Source organism: Gobius niger (assembly GCF_951799975.1).
Source record: "Gobius niger genome assembly, chromosome: 8".
Taxonomy (NCBI): Eukaryota; Metazoa; Chordata; class Actinopteri; order Gobiiformes; family Gobiidae; genus Gobius; species Gobius niger.
In genome coordinates this window covers 13,577,567-13,600,000 of record NC_136859.1, presented here as the reverse complement: position 1 = coordinate 13,600,000, position 22,434 = coordinate 13,577,567, and the positions used below count along the sequence as shown (strand labels likewise).

The window sequence follows — 22,434 nt, the reverse complement described above, 5'->3', positions numbered from 1 at the left end:
AAACGTACAATAAACAAGCAGAAATAACAATAAACAAGCAGAAATGAGCTTCAGTTTTACTTGCAGGAACGTGCAGTTATTTTGAAATACATTACCCATAATCCCCGGTGATGACGCAGAGTTGAAAGGTGAAGCCGTCAAGATGGTGCTCGAAAGCACTATGGTCTGGTAAGAAATATATAAAAATAACATTTTATACCACACATTGTGATAAGTCAGTGTGTTTGTGCGTTTTCTAGTTTCTTTATCCGTTTATCCGTTGAGTGGGTTTGTGTGAGTGAATCTGTAAAGGCTCGTTGTTTAGCTGTAATGTATTCCCTGAGTCACTGTTAGCAAAGCAGCATTTGTGTTTTAACAGGCAAACAATCAGCTACATAAAGAGTAACGTACTAAAACCTCAGAGAATGGAGCCTGCATCTGTCCATCATCCACATCAATCAGATTATAAAGAACCTAAGATGGGTTAGTTGCCTAAATAAGTAAAGAAAACTTCACCAATAATAGTAAGCGTTTCGTTTTTGTCCAATAAAAACACACGGATGATGGCAAAACATTTTGGTTGACCTACCAAAACTATAATGTACGCATTTATTATTATTTTTTCAACTGTTTTGTGATATCCTTGTTAATTAATCGCCTTTTTATGTTTTCATTAAGTGTGGACAACAGCGAGTACATGCGTAATGGAGACTTTCTGCCCACAAGGCTCCAAGCTCAGCAGGATGCAGTAAATATTGTGTGTCATTCCAAGACTCGCACTAATCCGGAGAACAATGTGGGGCTTATCACCATGGCAAAGTAAGACATGACACATTAGGCAGATGTATTTTTTTCCCCCTATTTATATGCTCATTTGTATCTGGTTTTAATTGCAGCAACTGTGAGGTGTTGACAACTCTCACTCCAGACACTGGGAGGATACTGTCCAAACTGCATGCTGTTCAGCCCATAGGAAACATCAGCTTCTGCACAGGCATCAGGGTGGCACATGTCAGTTCAGAAGCACTTGTTATGTCTTGTCCTCTGTTATTGTCTGTAATTTATGTTAAAAAGTGCTTTTGGGTTGTTTTCCGTAGCTGGCGCTGAAGCACAGGCAAGGCAAAAACCACAAGATGCGCATCATTGCTTTTGTTGGCAGCCCTGTGGAGGACAATGAAAAGGATGTACGTTTTTGTTGTGTTTACATCCCTACGAGACTTTTCTTTATTGATAGATTATTTTCAGCAACAGTAACATATGTATTTTTTTTTCAGCTGGTGAAGATGGCAAAGCGTTTAAAGAAAGAGAAAGTCAATGTTGATATTATTAACTTTGGTGAAGAGGTATGTCGATGCATCAAAACATTAATTATTATAATCAAAGAAAAACAACCTGTGTGACTGCTTTTGTAATTTTGCTTTTCTGCATAGGAGCTTAACACAGAGAAGTTGACAGCCTTCATCAATACATTAAATGGAAAAGAAGGAGCAGGTTCTCACTTGGTGACAGTGCCACCAGGACCAAGTCTGGCTGATGCCCTTTTGTCTTCCCCGATCCTGGCTGGAGAAGGAGGTGCAGTGTTGGGTCTGGGTGCCAGTGACTTTGAATTTGGAGTTGACCCCAGTGCTGATCCAGAACTAGCTTTGGTAAGATATAACTGCTTTGATTCACATCTAAATTGTAAAGTTAGGCATACATTTTACATAAATGTTTCAAGTTTTTCCATCTACTTCTTTAGGCTTTGAGGGTGTCTATGGAAGAGCAGAGACAACGCCAAGAAGATGAAGCACGGAGAGCAGCTGTGACTTCAGCTGCTGAGGCGGGCATTTCTTCCCCTGTGGCAGATGGTGGGGGACTTTCCAGATTTCATGTAACAAGAAAGCCCTTTTTTTCATCCATACATTTATTTTATACTTTATTTTTTGGCAGAATCTGAGGCAACTCTTTTGAAGATGTCAGTCCCACAGTCAGACAGTGGAACAACTGCTCTACCGGACTTCAGCCGCATGACGGAGGATGAGCAGATTGCTTATGCTCTTCAAATGTCCATGCAGGGAGCAGACGGTATACAAACATTATACACTAAAACAGAACAAATAATTGTTAATATTAGAATAATGCTAACGCTCAACATCCCCAGCTGTTGTAATATTCTGCTGGACAAAATACACTTCTACTGCCTGGCATAAACAGTCACACATTAATAATTCTGCGTGAAAAAAAGCACATGACCATCCATCACTTTAGATTCCAATCTTTATGCTCTAATCTCTCCAATTGAAGCCTTTTTTCTTTCTTTTAGCTATTTGCAAACTTAATTCCAGGTTGTGACTTTGTCTGGCCAGGCAGTGTATTATATAACAAACTTAATATTCTGAACCTTTAGACTCGTATTCAGTTTTTGATGTTCTCCTCTAGAGTTTGGTGCCGAGAGCATGGACACCGGAGATCCCTTGGACTCCACTGAAACAAAGGTACTCTCCCATACCTACTGTAACAATTCAGTAACGTTTGTTTTAGCTCTTAGTTCTCCAGCAATATAGTAGAGATTTTTTGGGCTAATCCTCACGGTCGGACAATTCCATGGCCATGACCAACTTGGCAACGAAGGGGCAAACAAACTACGTCACGCTTTGAATTGATCAATTTATTGGTTGAAATTTGGCGCAAGGTGCGGCGGTCGCACATGTGTCAATCAATTCAACTCCATTGTTTGCCCCTTTGACTGCCGTTGCTAAGGCAGTGGCTTCAACCGTGAGGATGTTGAGGTGTTTCGCTTCATCTTCAGAAGCTTTTTCTCGTTGTTGACGTCATATGTAAGACTAAGGCCTATTTAAAGTACATTACATTGACTGCAAGAGCGAGAAGAAGCCTCTGTAGATGGAGGTGAATTATTTTCAACACAATCAATTGATTCATCATTTGAAAATCATTTGAAAATCCCTACTGCAGTAACGACTGTAAATGATAATTGGGTGCTCCCTGTTATTCAGGAAGAGGAAGACTATGATGTCATGCAAGACCCTGAGTTTCTGCAGAGTGTCCTGGAAAGCCTCCCTGGTGTTGACCCCAGTAATGAGGCCATTCGAAATGCAATGGGATCTTTGGCTTCGCAGACGCCGAAACCTGACCCCAAAAAGGATGAAGAGAAAAAGAAATAAACATTCCCTGAAATTACTGTCATGAATGAGACTGCAAGCTGTTATACATATGTTTTGAATTAGCAATGTTTGTGGCATTTTGTCTGCTTTCCTCACCTCTTCGTTTTTGTTTTGTACGAATTAAACATACAAATACTTTAATAAATTGGGTTTTGCTACAAATCATTATCATTGAAATGGCTGTTTCATTATGTCACTTGTGTTAATACAGAATAAGAGTATGTCATATTAAATACTAATCGTTTAGACCGAATTGAACATGGATAAATAAAAACTTGCCAGCTCAAAACAGACAGGTTGCTGTGTCGCTTAATCTGATGACGTAGTACGAGTGCGCCAGTAGCGATAGTCCGCAATCTCCATCGCAAAGTTGCAGGTATTTGGATGCAGAATTTATTGTATTTCGAGTCGTCAAAGTTGGTTTATCGCGGTGTAGGGCTGTGCAGCGATAAGATTAATGTCGTTTTAAAGTCTTGTAGAGTCCTGTCAAAGTCGCCAGAGCGCGTTTACTTCATGCGATTCTCATGCTAATGGCTAACCTAGCCGTTAGCATGAGCGCCCACTTGTTGTACACAGCTCCTATAAACTCCCCAAACTTTGAAAAAATTACGCTTTGAAACACGGTTTACGGTTGATCGAACTATAATTGTGAAGTTGAATGTCAGGCAAACCAACTGCACTCAAACCGTGCCTTTTTGTTTAATAAAACGTAAATGACGTGCATGTGCCTCGATGCAAGACAACATCCTGTCTCTGGAGCGGTGATCTTTCAGTGTATTTGAATGAATGGCAAGGTTCAAATTTGTGACTGCTATCTTTGGATATTTGCACTATTGAGGGTATGCACGTGCTGCCACGACACTGTTGAGTGAGGATATTTGTTATTTGATTGCCTCTCTTTATGAAATGTTGAGGCTTGTTTTTAGAAGGAAAATAACACATACAAACTATCTCTATTTAGCTATAGACACAGACAGGGACATCATCTGATTCTAAAATCCTGTAACAACAACTAGTGTATATTTCTTTCCCATTACATCATTATTTCTTCCATTTATATGAAATCACTGTGTTTTTATTAGGGCTCGACTGCTGCCCTGGAAATGGGAGACATGAAGACCCCAGACTTTGACGACTTACTGGCAGCTTTTGATATCCCTGACATTGAGGCCATTGAGTCGAGTCCCGAGGAGGAGCAAAGTGAGGCTGCGAGCCACGAAGAGAAGAGTGATGCTCCTGCCGTCAGCGTTATTGTGAAGAACACAGTGGGGGTCGACAAAGAAAGGCGTGTTCACAGTGATTTCAAAACGCCCGACAGTGATTGCCATGTTACAGCCCCACAGCTTTGCAATATTGAAGATTTATCAAGTGTGGCCAATGGACCGACAGCAACTGACACAAACCAGATGTCCAATACACGACCAAAACCACAGGCAACCTCTTTGAAACATGAAGGTAAAGGGAGTGACGGGAATCTGCCGCCCCAAAGCTCACAAGAGACCGAAGACTGTTTAAAACCACTTGTTCAATTATCATCAAGTGGGAGCGTCACTAATCAGCACCGCACTTGTCCGCCCTTAACTCGCTTAGTGAGTCCAGCCCTTCAGTCCTCCATGGGCAACAGCACAAAGACAACTGACCTACCTGTGCCATCCCTCAATTTCAAAACTAAAATGAATAATTTTGACCAATCCGATGAGGAAGATTCTGACTTAGAGGGGTCCTTGGTGATTCAAGAGAGTCCAGAGCCTCCAGAGCCAAAATCAAGGCACAAATTAGATGTTGATTTGGATTTAGGCGAATCCACTGACAAAACATCTGTGCCCAATGCTTCTCAGGCATCAAATTCTCCTGGTTTTAACAACAACAAGCAACAGAGTAATGAGGAAGTGCAGTCAGATACCCCAGGTTCCCTCGCTACTCAACTGCTCACCCTCCCCTCGTCGGGTAAAGATGAAAAGTACCCAGAGCATGTTATTGATGAGCGAGATTCCCCTGAAAGCCCACCCCCCAGTGAGACGGGGATGATGGTTCGCCAGAAAACCCCAAGTCCCGAGCCGCCACATGCCGACTCTGAATGTACGGAGCAGCCAAGAGGTAGAGAAGAGAGCAAAGCATGTAAAAGTGGGGTAACGGAGGACTTAAACTGTGAGGTTGAGGAAAAAATAACAAATGCTTCTGAGAATATCACGTCCCAGAGTGGAGTAACAGAGTCATCCTCATTGGGTCCAATCAAGGTTAAAATGAAAAGGCCCGCTGCTCGTGCTGCAACTAAAAAAGGCAGAAGAGCCAAGACAGAAGCTGTGAGAACTTTATCTGAGGGTGACACAAGGCCCCGAAGGAAAACGATAAAGCAGTCCAAAGCATCGCAAAACACGGTTAAAGGAACTAAGCTAAAAATGCCCTCCGTATCCAACAGCAGCTCTAAACCTACAGCTAAAGTTACTCCTGCTGGGATCACTTTGCGCAGCTTGGGACAGAAACCTGTCTCTAGGGGTGTGACCCTGCCTTTACCGTCCTCCTCACTGCTGCCTCCTCTAACCAGCAGCAGACCAGCATCGATAGTCAATCACACTGGAGCCGTCATATCGAAAAATCAGACCAATCTGGTGGAGGCTTTTAATAGGATTTTAAATAACAAAAACCTGCTGCCCAGTTATAAACCAGACTTGAACTCCTCTCGCCTGGCGGAGTGGGGCCTCTCTTTGCCTGCTCAGGTAAATGTTGATCTTATCATTTTTATATAGTGTATAATCAATTTACAATGTCTATAAAGATTTTTTTTCTAAATCTGGTTATAGTGTAAGAATGTTCTGGGTTTCCACAGGGATACAGATGTCTGGAGTGCGGTGACTCCTTTGCTCTGGAGCAGAGCTTATCGCGACACTACGACCGGCGCTCGCTGAGGATCGAAGTGACCTGTAATCATTGTGCCAAACGCCTGGCTTTCTTTAACAAATGCAGTCTGCTTTTACATGCCCGGGAGCATAAAGAGAAGGGCCTGATCATGCAGTGCTCACACTTGGTAATGAAGCCTGTTCCAGTTGAGCAGATGATCGGCCAGCAGGAGCAGACAGTTACTGGTCTGTCTTTAATACATTTCTCAAAATCATGTTTCATATTTGATTGGTTATGTCTCATCTATGGAACTTTTTTCTGCAGCACCATCGTCTCTTTTATGCCACAGCAACGTAAACACATCAACTCTCAAGAAAAGTGAGGAAGTGCAGTACAGCAATAATAAATGTCCTGAGTGTCAGACACAGTTCAGCAAACCTGAGGAGGTGGCTAAGCATTTTCAAGAAGTCATAACGTCACAGACAACTGTGAGTTTATAACTGTAAAATGATAAATTACAGTGTTTATCTTCATGAATCACAGCCAGTGTTCTTGTTTTCACTTTGCCAGTCCTGCACAGAGTGTTCTCCTCCGATGCTGTTATCAAACAGCTGCTTTGCAGCGGCTCATCTGCGCATCCACCAGAACAGTGCTCCTCATGTCTGTCCTGAGTGTGGAGGCAGCGCCAAGGCCCCTGTGTTCAAAACCCACCTGGATGAAACCTGCATCCACTTCGCACGACGTGTCGGATACAGGTGACCCCCTTGTGCTGCTGCTGATGCTTTGCTTGTGTATATTTATTTTCTTATCAGTCACATCTGGTCTGTGCAGATGTTCCAGTTGCCTGGTGGTGTTTGGGAGCCTAAACTCTGTGAAGTCACACATTCAGCAGGCTCATTGTGACGTGTTCCACAAATGCCCTGTTTGTCCAATGGCCTTTAAATCTGCCCCCAGCATTCAGACCCACATCAGTGCACAACACCCCACAATGAAGGAGAACCAGACTGTGTATGACTGCGTCTAAATACTTTTTACATTTCCTGTATTGTTTGTGTGGTAACTAAAGTTATGTTTGCAGATTGATCTACAAGTGTGTCATGTGTGACACTGTTTTTACCCACAAATCCTTGCTTTATATCCACTTTGACACGCATTTAGTAAACCAGAAAGTGCATGTGTTCAAATGCCCAGATTGCTCCAGACAGTTTTCTCAGAGATCCTCATTAATGGACCATTTAAAGGTACGTTTCTCAAAATATACAATATAAAAAATTGACCCATTTCATCTTCTGTTCCTTATTCATGATTATTTTATTTTTTTAGAGTCATCAAGCCAAAGTTAAACAAGAGTCATCTCTTCCTATCACCTTGTCCCATCCACAACCTTCTGTGAAGGTGGAAAGCTCTGAAGGGGAAGAATGGGCCACAAACACAACTAAAAAGGCAAGCAGTCAGAAATCATTGACATACACAGGTCATAATGGGAATCTGGATGATGTGACTCGTGCCTTACGTTTATACACAGGCATCGAAGCATTTTCCATGTAACAAATGTGAAAGTTCTTTTTCCACAACCTCCAACTTGAGACGACACATCAGAGACAAACACAAACCGGTCACTCGGAGTTTCCGCTGCCAGTGAGTGTTTTTTTTTTCTTTTTTCCCTATTATTGAACCGAGTGCTTAAAAAAGTGTGAACCTGGTATAAAAGTGGACTGCAATATATAAAACTTCAAATCAAGACTAAAAGATATCGATAATATTCAGCCTGCAGGCCAAAGTGACCCAGTTCTGATTTCTTTGACCATTTGTGATCTGCCTCTGGATATTTTCATGACATTGTGAACAATATTTTTTTTACAATTGGGACCCAAGCCACTTCCTTTTGCTCCAGAATTCAATACGTGTCCAATCTGCTTCAGTCGATGAACAGACCAGGTCTCAATTGGACTGAAACATATTTCTAAACATAATTTAACTCAAAAGTAGATCAAACATAAAAAAATTAAAATAAAAGACTCTCTTTAATTGGCCTCTTAGTGCCACCAGAATGAGCGAAGTGAAGCACCAGACATGCCAAAACCACTGGGATAATAAGTAGTAATTGAGCCAACTAAAGTATAGGTCTAAAATAGATATATGTGAGCACCACCAGGGGGCGTTACATATTACACTTTCAGAGGTGTTGATGTGTAGTTTTCTCTGTCGTTTTGTTACATGTCTCACATTAGAACTGAGCAAAACACAATATATTAACTGCAATATTAAACAACCTGCACACAATGCTCAGTTGATTTATCAAAGTGAAGTAATTCTGTCTGTGACAATGTCAGACCAACCAGAATGAATCTTTGTGCAGATGCTCCTGCTGATACTGTGAAAGTTTGTGTTTCAAAGATGTTTCTGATAAGGAAGCCATTTCATTTTTTTAATAAAGCCAAGTGGTCTAAAGCGACTAACTGCATGTTGTGTTTTCAGGTACTGTACTGACGTGAAGAAGACCTTCAGCAGCCGGGCGATGTTGGAGAAGCACATTCAGCTTCGACACAGCCTCGATGTTGGGGACCAGGATTTCATCACGGTGGGTCATCAGCTTTTGTCTGTTTGTTTCATAAGTCTGCCTCAAAACCTTTACATAACAAAACAACAACACAACATTTTGCACACAACATCCTGCTGCCAGCAATACAGAACAAGCTCTTAATGACCAGCTCGACCAGGGATTAGGGCTGAGCGAAAGTCATATCCCAATATATTTAGGCTGAATATCGTCATCGATGTATATCCTAATATTTTCTCCGCAAAGTGAGAGCTGTGAAATGAAATGTTAACGTCAAAGCCAAATAACTCACTACAAAGAGGAAACATGAACACTGTATGACAAAGCTCCGGAAGGTGCACATTTAAATAGAAGAATAGGGACTATATGGGGTTTAAAAATGTTAAAATGATCAATCCGTCCTGGCTTGGCTCCCAAATATCCAGAAATTAAAATTAAAGCCTTGGAATGCGCAAGGAGTGCCCCCAAGAGCATCGCTGAGAGCTGCTTCACTCACTCGGGCGCATTACATACGTCACGACCAAACGCCAATGTCAAGACACAAGTTGGGGAAAAAAGGGGGAGAAATAAATAAATTAAATTAGGCAATAATTAGGAAAAATTTGGTTAAATATGGGGCAAAAATGTGGAAAAATTGGGAGGAAATTGGGTAAAAGCACGGGGGGGGGAATAGAGAAAATATGAATAATAAAAAATAAAAAAAAAATGGCAAGAAAATCATTTATTTGAGCTGAAACAACCAAGTAATTTCCTTAAATGCTGTCCCTGGACCTCCCGCATCAAAACCTGGATCGCATTTAAGCAGGTTATTTAGGGGTTGTATTTATTTTTTAGAAGTATATTTTGCTTCTAGTATCACTTTTTTGGTTCGTTTTGTCAGACACTAAGGTTAGAGATGTTAAAGATCTTTTACCTTTACATGTCTGACAAAACGAACCAAAAAAGTGATACTAGAACACAAGTAGACACAATGAACGTTACGAAGTTTATATTTTGCTTCTTTGCATTCTCCTACATTTTAACTTATTTTCGTGGGCCTAACTGTGTAACTAAACCAGTTTGACAGTAAAATAGTTCTTGGCTTTAACGTCGTGTTCGTCCCTAAGCAAAGTGTCTGTGCCGCTAAAGTAAAGTGTGATTGATTTCGATTCATGTTTTTAATTACACTTTTGTCATGTTTTCGTTGCTTTTTCGTCACTTTTTTGTCATTTTTCTTTGATCACTCTTTTGTGGAGTTTCTGTTTTTTCATCAGATTTGGGTAATGCCGAACTGGAGATAATGTGCCTGGTTCATGCGGGGCCCTAGTTCATCTTGACTACCATAACCTCTCCAGGGTGAACTCCTCTTATGTTGCTTAGTTACGCAATAATCTTTGGGGGGGGGAAAAGTTAGCACCTAGGCTATTTTTGCGTTGGATAATCGTGAATGGCTTTGGATGAGGACCTGACCTATTTAATATCTCATTTGGCTACCTTTAATCAGCATCTCCATGGAGACGAAGAGACATGCTCCCAGTAAAGTCTCGCGTCACGTCTTGGCAGCGGTGGTTACACATGTAAATATGCCAGATTATGACCTCAGGCTAATTTCCATCTGCAGAACCCCCGCATTAAACACAAGACGCCATGTATACGGAGTAACACAGGGAATGTATAAAGTTGTATAAAGTTACTGTCTCTTTCATAATAATAATAACAATATTAATAACACATTTTAGTTGCTTTTCAAGACACTCAAAGATGCTTCACAGAAAAAACAATAAAAAAAAAAAATTAGCACATTAAAAATATTTAAAAATGAGGTTACTATGTAAACAGTTTATTTTGAATAAGGAATGGAATGAATTGAATGGATTTCACAAATAGGGTATTTTACACAAAAAACTATACAAAAACAGTTGTATTTATCTTTTTGTTTCATCTTGAAATTATCTGGGGACCCCCACTCAAGGCCCCACGACCCCTATTGCACAGTCCCACTTTACATTCAATCTTAACCTCCAAACCTCTGACTAAACCAAGTGCATTTTGTACAGTTTGGCTCTACCCAAATCTAAAAGCTTCTCGATGATATAGGCCAGTGTAGCGCCTCATTTGAAAACCTGGTCGGAACGTTTTTGTAAAGTTGTCGCTGCGTTTTTTATCACCACCAACCACTCACTCACTCACTCACTCACTCACTCAATTCATTGATTCTCACCTATTGTACATGTTTTTAGTGTTAGGGGAAACCGCAGTACCTGAGAACAGGCTAACTCTTTTGTGGCTTTTACATTGCTTTTTCATCTCCCTTTAGTCTTGTTTTTTTTTTTTCTCTTTTGCCACTTTTTTGGCATTTTTTAGTTGCATTATCATCCTCGTTTTTCTCTTTATTTTGTCGCAAGAAGCCCTTTAGATTTGAGTAAAGCCAAACTGAAGAAAATAACCTTGGTTCAGGCAGGGCTTAAGAGGGTAAAGGACCTTTTACCTCAGTGCCCTAATCTCTATTGCACTCTATTTGTGTGTTAAATTATCCAGATTTACATTTTGCCATATTCTTAAAGGGGCTAGATGCAAGTTGGCCATTTTATACTCACTACTGCCACTTCAGGTCATACGTGTAACTGCACCTTCTATATTAAGCTTGTGCATGACGGCACTTCAGGCAGTTGTGGTCAATAGGTCTGAGCTCATTCTACATATTAGGACATTGCTGGAACATCTAGGGGGAGGAAATACATATTTTTAACATTTTTAAACTCCGTATAGTCCCCTCTGGACACTGAGAATGACATTACAAATAAAACAGGCCAACACATACTTAATATAATAATGAATATATTGGTTCTGAACTGCAGGAAGGGGGCGACGAGGCGGACAGCTCTTCAGAACAAGATGGCAGCTCTGGTTTTCGGAGCAGACGGAGAGCAGCGGTAAAATCAGAGCAGGGGGAGGAGACGGTCAGCGGGGCGAGTCCGGTAAAGAAGTGGCGCACGCCCTCTGCTCCCACATCTGAAACGGAGAAAGGGTTCCGCTGCGCCCCCTGCGGTTTCACCAGCGAGGACCAGGCCGCGTTTCTCGAGCACATTAGCGTCCACCGCAAAGAAGCAAGAGGCAGCACTCAGCAATGTCTACAGTGTGGGGTCTGCTTCACCTCAAACCACTCCTTGTCCCGCCACCGCTTTATCGTCCACAAAGTGAGAGATTCGGAAAACCAGGAGGTGCCCAAATTGTGTCCGGCGCCCTCAACAGACGAAAACCACGAGGATAAAAGCGCTCTCGGCTGTTCCGCACTGGAGGCCCCCGACGGAGAGGGTGCGCTGGCTTGTAAGGTGTGCGGAAAGCATTTTGAGAAGTCGGCTGATCTCAACACACACTTCAGGACTCACGGTATGGCTTTCATTAACGCAAGAAACACAGGGAAAACGGCCTGATTGGTCACGTGAGCAGTGACAATCGCTTAAGTGCCTTAATTTAAAGTGCATATGACAGGTTTGAATCATTTTTCATCAGAGCTTTGTGAACAGACTTTGCTAACAGATGTGTTTTTTTTCCCCTCTTTCTGAGCACAAGATCTGACTCAAGGTGAATTTCTATTTCTCTTTCCAAGCAAGAAAACTGTATCAACAGGCCGTAAACGATAGTGAACGAAAATATAAATGCTTTTTTTTTTTGCTTCCATTTTTCAAGAGCTGTACCTGAATCCCTCTCAAATATTGTTCACAAATCTGTTTAAATCTGTGTTAGTGCACACGTCTCCTGCTGACTAGACTGCATGAGTATTGCTCAGTTGTCCCTTAGGCTGTCTGCAATAAAAGTCCACTCTGAAATGTTTAGTTCTGCACACAGCACAATACCACAGATGTCACAAGTTTTGAGGGAGCTTCCAGCCAGCCTGCAGACTGCACTAATGTCCACTAGAGCTGTTGCCTGTGATTTGAATGTTTATTTCTCTACCATAAGTCGCCCCCCAAAAGGTTTGTCCAGAAAACCCAATTGCAGCTTTCCTGCCTCTGGGTCGGAGTCACCAATACACACTAATGGAATCACGAAGAAGAAGCTAACAGGCTAACGGGCAAAGCTAACTGTGGGCTTGCACCACTTGAACAGTATTTACAGCCAAGTTTGAGTGAAAAAAATGATCTCCATTGTGTAATTTGATGTACAATATCCCTCTCTCCCTTGTATTTTCTGTCAGCTTAGTATTTACTCTCACGGACAATTAATGAGTAAAAAGTAAAACACGCAACATGCAACTTTACCTTCAGTGGTGCTAATGGACTCTCTGGGCATAAGTTACTTTGTTCTTCTTTAAATCTAAAAAGAAATGGAATCTCAAATGAATGGGCAAATTAAAGATTAAAACAAGAATAACATTGCAGACATAGCCATAGAAGTCATAGCAATGCCTTTAGCTCTCTGAGCTTGTTCCTACAAATAACATTTTTTTGGCGGCTCGCGGACCAGATTTAAATAGGATGTTCCATGTCCATATAAATGAATAGGTCATTTAAATAATTTCTGTGATTTCTACATCAGTAACATATTATAGGATGATGTTTAGTGGCCATTGGATGTTTGTCCAACTCCAAAATAACTAGAAACTTAACTTGAATTAGCATTTAGCTCAGAGTGGACACTTTAATACGCTAATTTGTATCTAAAGTAAAATTTCAAAAGGTCTGTACCTTCTTTGATGATTTCTAACCAGCCTTTTACCTACTTGTGGTCGATGGTTTAACAATAACTGCAAACATCTGGACCTTTCAGAATTTCCAACGTCTGTTGGCTAGTGCTAACGGCTATAGGGATACATTACATACAATACACTGATCGGGCTAACGGACTCTCTCTGTCTACATACGTTAGGATCGAACGCCGCGTCTGCTTTTTATTGCTAAAGACAGAGCAGCTCAATTTCTTGCTATATTATGACATCACACACATGAGCTCTATAAAGCAAAACTGAACATTTCAGAGTGGCCTTTTATTGTGGCCAGCCTACGACATGTGGCACGTGCAATGTTCACGCTGTTCTGCCTTTATGTCTGTTGAAAATGTTTCATGTCCTTTGAAATTAAACTCTCTACTAATATTTTATAGAACATACAGAATGAAATATTTCTTTTAACTTTTTTAACATACAGAATCTAAAAGTCTGATTCCAGTGACATCACCCCCTGAGAAAAACACGAGAGCCCGTAATATGCACTGATCTTTTAGCACATGTGCACTATCTTCAACAAACCAAAAACAACTGGATGTGATTTTAAGATACTGCCTTACTGAGGAATAAACTTGGATGTTTTTTTACGATCTCACACATGCTATTATAACCCCTTTGAGTTGAATTATGACTTGTTTCATGTTTCACTTTCAACTCTGGTGTGTGCTTGGCGTGTTTTGATCTGATAGACTTTGACACAGGTGTTAAGTTTTGTTTCGTAGCATTACCACAACCTGCTACTAATCTGAAAAATCATTGTCTTTTATACTTGCAGTGGGTTCAGGAAGTATTCATAGCTCTCCTCCTCTACTAGCTCCTGTTTATATGTTGAATGATGACTGCGAAAGGTCATGTTATTATTTGTATTGTATATTATTTAATTCTTGAAAAAAAAACTACACTCAGGCTCAATTAGAAGCTTTTCTTTATTTTTTATATTCTATTTTATTCCGATTTTTATTGTACGATAATCAGTGTAGAGTCAGAGGCTTGAAAACTTCATAAACCCACTGAATACTAGTTTCTATTCACCGTTTTTCCATACTGAGCTATGTTCTTACCTGAGCTTAGACGAGTTGATGTGTACCTGTCTGGTTTTTGTGCGTGCCCTCAGTCACGCAAAAAGACCAAAGATGTTGTTAGCATTTAGCCTCTCCTCCTCTCCTCTATGGGGCCAAACAGGGTGAAGTTAGAAGTGACCAAGCATATGGTTATGTGAGTAGTTACACGATCCAAGTTTAGTCACACAGAGTTAAACATGTCGATTTTCTAAGCGGATAAAAAGGGGAACTATATTGTGAGGCGTAATTACACCTTAGGAGCACTTCGCCCGCCGCGCAGTAATATCTTCACTTTACTGTGCGGACGCAGTAAAGTGAACCCAGAGCATGCAAAATGATCTAAGCTCAGTATGGTAAAACGGTGGCCTGTTCCTTAAGCTGTCATCTGTTCTTGGTAGTTGAGTGTTGTGGAAATTTCGCCCCCCCATCCACGAAGCTTCATCAGCTAGTAGTTGTAGTAGTTAGGCCTGTCACAATAACAAATTTGAAGTTCGATATATTGAGGCAGGGAAGTATCGCGATAAACGATATTGTCGACTCTAATGATACTAGATACGGTCAACTCTCAAGCATGAAAATGACATGTCATCCTTTGTTCTAAAAGTACATCATCATATCCTAAAATACCACACAAGCTCAAATACATTTGAAATATAATGAAACTCAATTTGCTTCAGTTCAAAATCATAGTTTTGCAAAGAAAAAATATGGAGGGGAATGCTGATAAATGTACAGACGATAAATATCGAGCCCAAAAATGTATCGTTTATCTGTTTTTATTAAACGACAAGTCGATATAGTAATTATTGTGACAGCCCTAATAGTAGTAGTAGCAGCAGCAGCAGTAGTAGTAGTAGTAGAGGCCTTTAATCTCATTAAAAAGCATTAAATTGGGTTGATGCTGGCATTATATCAGAATTTATCGGAAAATTATGACATTGCTCAACAATTTTTACTGTACAAGTTGCTGGTAATCGAAAAATGTTATGATCTAAAACATATTCAGCTGCTGTCAAGTTGCAGGTTTTCAGTTTTCTTTCCTCTGCTTAAGAAATGAAATATGCACCGATTCTTTCTGCATTCGTGCCATTAAAATTTAGTATTTGGGCATTAAATTGGCATTAAAATGGACTTGCTTAAGTAGGTGATGACATCCACAACACTTAAAGACCAAACAGCTCATGTCCCTGTAGACTTTGTGTGTGGTACTAGACGACTGATTCCTTTATTTTCTATAAAGAGTTTGTGTTTTGATATTTAACATGTGTGCGCTCAATGCCAAGCTGCAGAGAGCTATAGAGGGTGTGGTCGTTTTCATTCAGTGTCAAAATGCACACTGGACTCTCATTTGGCTTCTGTTGCCATGCTGTTGCTATGCTGTGACATCACTTGCATTCCCTCAGTTTGTCAAGATGTTTGTGATGAAAATAATATATAGCATATTACGTTAAAATGAGTTGAATTGTTTATAGTTATCGTATACACTGTTTTTTATCTTTACAGCACATTTCTAACAAAAATGTGAATAAAAATTACACACAGATTTAGTCTTTTTTTTATTGCTCTTACACACGACTAAATAAATAATAATAATAATAAATAACAGTTACATTTGTGTCGTCATTACACAGCACTGAATGGTTCTACCAAAATAAATGTTCATAGAAATATAGATATATGAGTATTTGCCTTTTAAATACACCCTTCTACATTTATCTTTAAATACATCTTTGGAAAGTCACTACCCATTACATTTAGTGCAAATAGATCAGCAGAGATACAGGAGCTTAAAGTTAGGGAGTTGCTCTTTACTCAACATTTCACAGCAACACGAGCCCCAGCATGATGCAAGACACAAGAAACTTTATGTTTGTGCCCATCACTTCAGCCGCCCGAGATGAACCTCCTGATGAACCTCCTGATGAACCTGATCCTGCAGAGGAGAAAAACAAAAGCTTTGTAAGTGCTCCCAGAGGAAATGGAACAACATTTGATATAGTGAAAATATACAGCATTTAAAGGTTGGAAGACGATCTTTTGGGTAAAAGCCAGTGCTTAATTTGATCCCCCAATTCAATTTTTTTCAGGGTAAAGGATCCGGGAAATATTTAGGAGGATTCGGCAAAAAAATTATCTGATATAATGGTGTCTGATGAGAGTGTTCCGGCAAATGTTTTGGCCTGTTCCCCCAATCCATCACATCAGACCAAAAGTGTTCCTGAAAATACTAATTTACAAATTAAGCACTGGTAAAAGCTTATGCCACAATATACATTATACTTCTAGAACTGCGGTAGGAAGGCACTTTCTCTAGAGCCACATGTAGCTTTAAGTCTCTGGTGCAGCTCTTTTTATTTTTAAGGAGAAAATAATTTTTGAGAGCTGAGTTCCTGTAAATATGAACTATATTTGTTTCAGAATGAAGACGGTGACAAATGATTTGTTCAGATTTTCTAATAAAAGTAATATTTCAACACTTATTCAATGTCTCACTTGTTGTCTTACAGTTTTCCTTTATTCAATGCAGTCTTTCGCCCAGTGGCTTTCATCTGTAGCTTGGTCAGCCATACATAAGCAAAGAAGAAATCTCCAGTTTAGAATAATTAGAGAATATTATGGCATTGAATAAAGGAACACTGGTGTAAAACAGTGTGCGAGAAACTGTTCCACGTTTGGCCTGTATGTGCCTTCTCCTACGCACCTGTTCCAAACCGTTTTTAACACTTATTAAATTAGTATTTTTAATTAATTTATTGTAATTGCACGTTTTGTTGTTTGTGGATTTGGTCATTTGGTTTGAAACAGGACAACGTGGCTCTTTTGATGTTGAAAGTTGCAGACCTCGGCTCTAGAGCTTCCTCTACAAACAACCTAGAGTATTAACTATATGTGCATGCAGAGAACATGTAAACTCCATCGAGAAATATCCCACTGAACTGAACTGAACTGAACCTGAAGGAGAAACATATTTACCGGAATTGCCACCCTCTGTACGAGACCCTTCAGCCCGTATTAGGGCTGCCTTCTGGTCTTCATTCAAGCCGTCTCTCTGGTCACCGGTCAATAGGGCTGCGTTGTCAGGGCCAAAAGCCTCTATCTGGGCGGCACTGAGAGCCTTGAAAAACAAACAGTTACAGAAACAAAGCAGAGACTGGTCCATCTCAAGTGAAATGAATGCTACTTACAGCAATGTTTGCAGGGGGAATGAGAGGGATGCTCTCTGGGCTAATGTATGAAAAAACAGAGGCATCCAAAGAGGACAATTCAGCTGCATCCAGGCCCACTGAAATACAAAAAGAAAGACTTAAATATCAAGCAACATCCATCGTTATTCAGAGACAAGATTAGGCAAATACGTTTAACTTCAGCCTAACCTTTTGGTCACTGTTCACAAATTATAAGGGCTTATTGTGTCTTGTATTTGAATAGACTACTTCTACTACTAATAACCCTCCTGCGTTACTCCCGCTGGCCAAGAACCTCGCCAAATAACTGGACATGAGGCGAGGGAGGTGCATCATGGCTGCCCACTGACAGGTTGATCCAGTAGAACTGAAGGATGTGTCAAATGCAGACAACTTTCCTTATGAAGAACTCACCAACAAAGGTGCCCAGCTCCGAAACGTCTTCTTCAGTCCAGGAACTTGGGGATCCATAAGCTTCCACTGTGAGGGCTTTGAAATGCTGTAACACTTCTGCAGAACACCCCACTTTATTGATAGAGGCCACAGCGTCCCTGTAACAAGCATGGAATGGATGTTTTTGTTTTTGTTATTTTATATCAAGCAGAACTGTATATAATTTAAGACAGATCTGTGTGATCCCTAAATTACCCAGGCATGGGTAAGAGTAGTAACAGTTTGTGCGTACGTGAAAGCAGTTGTGTTGAGCTGTTGGATCTCATTCGACTTAAGGCCACATATGAAGCGGGTCAAAGCTATCATGTCTGATGTGTCGAGACTCTCTGCAGTCAGATTGTTGTATTGGGACGCTCCCTTCCACACAGCTGATATCTGCGCAAACAAGGCACGGCAATATGTCAGAAGAGTTCAGTGTTTTGATGAAATGACATAATAAACACCTGTCCTGCACCCAAAGCGGAACAGGAGAATTTATGTATTCTCAATAGGCTAATGTAACCAATCAAAATAGCAACCTATGAGCATCTGATAAGGATTGGTATCAAATGCTGAATATGAATAACATTTAAAGATTACCTGTGTATAATTCCAGCCACATGAAGCAATGTCTGCCAGTGAGCTTAGGGGGAAATCCATCATCTTCAGCTCGTTAGCAGTGAAGCCCTGAGCTATACATCCCAACTGAGTGACCACACTCTCATTCATGCTCTGAGGGTCACCCCAAGCCTGCACAAGCACAAAAACTTCAGGAGTCTCTTGTTACATCAGGGTTTCTCAAACTATGATCCAAGCACCACTCAACAACCACAGTGTCTTTATCAGCTTTTGTCGATCTTGTTTAATGAAGGTATAATGTTTATTCATTTTACTTGGGCCTGGTACAGTCCTGATTTAGTCCAAGTTTAGTACGTTTGAGATATAGCTCAGTCCTTGTTTAGAACTTATTGAGGATTTAATGCTAATAATCTGTTACACTGGTCAAATCTGGTAAAAATGTTTTTTTTTTTGGTAGTCATTCCTCCATATTTGTTATTCAGCAGATGATAATGATCCATTCAAATCAAATTGTATTTGAAACAAACATACAGCCTCTGCCCCTTTGAGTAGATGGCACATCATCGGATTCCAGGAATCTCAATTGGATTGATTTAGTGGTGATGTAGTCCTGATTTAGTCCTAGTTTAGTGCTGATTTAGTCCTAGTTTAGTGCTGATTTAGTCCTAGTTTAGTGCTGATTTAGTCCTAGTTTAGTGCTGATTTAGTCCTGTTTTAGTCCTGGTTTAGTCGTGGAGGGTGCCTGGTGTAACAGGTTTATAGTACAACACTTAATAACTACAAATGGCTTGTGGCTGTGCTTCAGATGTCAGAATACCTCTACGGCCTTTTCACTAAGTATGTCCAGCTGCTGTGGGCTGTAGCCGGTCACGCCTCCGAGGATCTCCACCGTCTCAGTGAAGGTGTTGATGCTCATGTTGTCCAGTTCTTCAGGCGTCCAGTTTTCATTCAGCTTCCCCAGCTGATTAATCATCTCTGGAGTCGGCTCCACAAGTTTGGAGCTAGTGCTGTTAGTGCTAGTGCTATTGTCTGGCTTATTGTTGCCTCTACCGTTTGAATCTTCTGAAAAAAAAATAGTAAACCAATGATAACTCAATCAAGTGTTCATATCAACGCAAGAACAATAAGAACAATGTATTCATGAAGATGTCACTAATTGGGGCGAGACACCAACCTGCTCTCTTTCTACGAGATACAGTCTGTGAACTGTCAGACTCATCCTTGGAGGTGATGAGTTTGAACAGCAGCTTGTTGAGAAAATCTATGGGTTTTTGTAAGCGCTTAAGAAGAAAGCGGAGGACGTCTTTCAACCATGGCTAAAAAAAACAAAATGAAGTAAGTTTACAAAGAAACTTCAGCTGTGTCTGTAGATCAGGGTCCCCATCTTTACTCCAGACCCTAAAAATGTCCTGTCTCTCAATGTACAAACTGATTTACTGATCAGCTCTGCTTATTAAATAAACAAACACTATGTTCTGACCCCGGTTGGAGCAAAAGGAAACGTTCGTGGACAGTAACAAACAATATAAACAAAATATTAATATATTTGCAGTTTTAATTTTGACTTCAGGTCGCTATGCCAGTACCAATAAGTCTCATTTACAGTTTGATGATTTTCTAATGTAACCCATGACTGATGAGACAAAGGTAAAAAGAGTCAAGCCTAATAAGGTCAGCATTGATTGAGTTGTATTACCCTTTGAGGCAGATTTGGCTCAGCATTTTCATCCAAAAAGAGGAGAGGGCCCATCTCTTCCAAGGTTTCCTCATCCCAAGTGGACGAGTTCCTGAAGTGGACATAACAGTTCAGGCTCGAACTTTTCTTTGTGATTATAAACAGAACATTTTTTATTCCTACCCAAAAGTGTCCAAGACCAGCTGAACTACGCCCTCCCTGTTCTTTTTGGGAATGTAGTCACATGAAGCCAGTTTCTGGAGGCTGGCACTGAGCACTTCAGGCTTCAGGAGACTCAGCTTTGAGGACGGCACTTCACACAACACCTGATCAAGCTGCATCTGCTCACTGCTGACTGTGGACAGATCTGAGCCCTGCAAACACATGTCAGGCTTCAACACAATTTAAGTTCTATGTTGCACTGAACTAAAACAGATAACTTCATTGCTTTACAACTGTAATTAAACAGAATGAGAATACTTTTCATAGACTTCAAGTGCATATGCCAGGTTAGAGTGAGACTCAGCAATTCACCAGAGCACAGTTAACACAAAACAACTTGGCTTTCCCTGGTTTCTTAGTGTTGTTTACTTTTTTACCTCCTTCAGAGCTCCTGAGTGTGAGCATTGTGTGCATGTGCTCCTACAATTTGACCCGGTCACAAGCCTGAATATTTTCCAGGGTTGTACCTGTGCGACCAGTTGGATCCTCATCATATTGATAGTATTGCCCTGTAGGGCATTTGACCCATTTCACGGCAGCTGGGGCAACTTGTTAGGAGCAGCAGGTGACCCATCTCCAGATGTGGAGCCAGGCTAATGATCAGAATCACCTGGCAGGAGAAAACCCACAGACATGAGGAGAACATGCAAACTCCCCACATAAAGGCTGTAGAGCCAGAGTGCTGACTACTGCAACAGAAATTCTTCCTCTCCCTGTTGCTCATGGTTTAGCTTGAAACTCTCGGTCCTTTTCCAAGTAGCTCCTCAAAGTTTGATGAGTCCAAAGTGATAACTGTTAAATGCATCAAGTCACAATAAAGGCATGTTTTCTTTGTGCACCAAATGAGTGAGTTGTTCAGGTAAACACATTGTAGTACAGTAGATTATCCCGTCATAACTAAGTCATTATTGGAAATATGGTAATGTTCCCCTGTTGGCTCATTCAGGACTGCTATGATTAAATGATGGATTGACATTATTAATCCAGTAACTTCATCCAAAGTCATAAAGACTGCTACATTAAATATCATGTTTTTCATAAAAAAAACTAAAGATTCCAGCTAGTTTTAAAATAAAATAATTAAATTAAATGAACATTCAACATTCATTTACTTTAAATGATTTCCATGTCCCGTATATTGATTGTACACCACTGTAAGAGCCGTTCTTTTCGTTTTCCGTGTATTGATCATTCTCTATATACAATACTAACCAGACATTTCAGAGTTCTGTTCATGAGAGCAGTCCGCGATGGAGACTCCACAGGAAGTGTTCTGAGATCAGTCACTAGCATCCTGTTGACACACACTGAATCTGGCAAGCTCTTGATCTTTTCTGGTCTGAAAGGTTAAAAAAAGTGGGGAGATAATTAATGACACAAAACAAAAAGGAGAAACAACGGTGTGTTGCTTACGGAAGGTGAATGAGAAAGACTGCTGGTATGTCACTCAGCTCCTCCGCGGTTATGGTTTTAAAGTAGTCTGATCTTTTTTCTTCCAGAACTTTAAAAAGCTTATTTGCAATGCATTCGGCCTAAAACCAAAAGACAAAAAATCAAGAAATTGTAACGACACTATGCAGATTTTCCTCACTTGTTCTATCGTTAGTGTAAAGTTTGGAGTACCAGGACTTTGGAGAGCATTTCAGGAGCGTCGGCAAAGCTTTGAGCCATTTCTTGGACCTTCTCGGCTTCAATGTTAATCATTTTACAGGTGACGCCCTGGATGAGTGACCCAAGGTTTCTGTCAAAATGATTGAAATAGATGATTTCCTTAAACTAGAACATAATCCGGTTATAACATTTTCATCTTACCGGTACCAGTTCTTCTGCTCTGTCATTTTCTTAGTAAAAAACAAGGCCTAATCCATAAATAATGGCACATTAAATACAAAATGAGTAAACAAACTTCTCTCATATAGTTATTTACAAACAAGAAACTGTAGGTTTGACTTGACCTGTTGAATGCTCCATTCCTTCCTTGTGATGTCATCCCAGGAAGATACTGTCAGTTTTTTCAGAAAGTTCAAAGAAAACGCT

The 22,434-nt window shown here is 40.5% G+C and overlaps 3 protein-coding genes across 3 annotated transcripts; 2 read left to right on the top strand and 1 right to left on the bottom strand.

The window, feature by feature from the left end:
• The first annotated feature begins 110 nt into the window (after nt 1-110).
• LOC306966106 (26S proteasome non-ATPase regulatory subunit 4-like) lies at nt 111-3,311 on the top strand. Its single transcript, XM_079560747.1, has 10 exons — nt 111-168; nt 658-798; nt 876-990; nt 1,077-1,163; nt 1,254-1,322; nt 1,410-1,625; nt 1,718-1,826; nt 1,909-2,043; nt 2,398-2,453; nt 2,973-3,311. The coding sequence occupies exons 1-10, from the start codon at nt 143-145 to the stop codon at nt 3,138-3,140; spliced, it is 1,122 nt and encodes a 373-aa protein (XP_079416873.1). The 5' UTR covers nt 111-142; the 3' UTR covers nt 3,141-3,311.
• A 138-nt stretch (nt 3,312-3,449) lies between these two features.
• On the top strand, nt 3,450-12,229 carry znf687a (zinc finger protein 687a). The gene is given in 11 exon segments (XM_079560748.1): nt 3,450-3,516; nt 4,223-5,857; nt 5,968-6,264; nt 6,266-6,466; nt 6,549-6,733; nt 6,810-6,986; nt 7,057-7,219; nt 7,302-7,436; nt 7,504-7,616; nt 8,457-8,559; nt 11,376-12,229. Coding segments are annotated over 10 exon segments (3,564 nt in total). The 5' UTR covers nt 3,450-3,516; nt 4,223-4,243; the 3' UTR covers nt 11,952-12,229.
• Nucleotides 12,230-15,927: 3,698 nt separating this feature from the next.
• On the bottom strand, nt 15,928-22,235 carry otoa (otoancorin; the record flags this gene model as incomplete). The annotated part of the gene is made up of 14 exons (XM_079561653.1): nt 15,928-16,222; nt 17,278-17,419; nt 17,490-17,587; nt 17,904-18,040; nt 18,175-18,317; nt 18,522-18,671; nt 19,318-19,562; nt 19,675-19,816; nt 20,197-20,287; nt 20,359-20,549; nt 21,610-21,736; nt 21,811-21,929; nt 22,021-22,138; nt 22,210-22,235. The coding sequence occupies 14 exons, from the start codon at nt 22,233-22,235 to the stop codon at nt 16,125-16,127; spliced, it is 1,827 nt and encodes a 608-aa protein (XP_079417779.1). The 3' UTR covers nt 15,928-16,124.
• Nucleotides 22,236-22,434: the final 199 nt, after the last annotated feature.

What these genes read in the sequence shown, in the direction of transcription:
- LOC306966106 (XM_079560747.1), top strand. Translation starts at nt 143, where the DNA reads ATGGTGCTCGAAAGCACTATGGTCTG. An exon ending in TTCTTCCCCTGTGGCAGATG is followed by an intron (nt 1,827 to 1,908) that starts GTGGGGGACTTT and finishes ATTTTTTGGCAG; the next exon opens with AATCTGAGGCAACTCTTTTG. An exon ending in GTCCATGCAGGGAGCAGACG is followed by an intron (nt 2,044 to 2,397) that starts GTATACAAACAT and finishes GTTCTCCTCTAG; the next exon opens with AGTTTGGTGCCGAGAGCATG.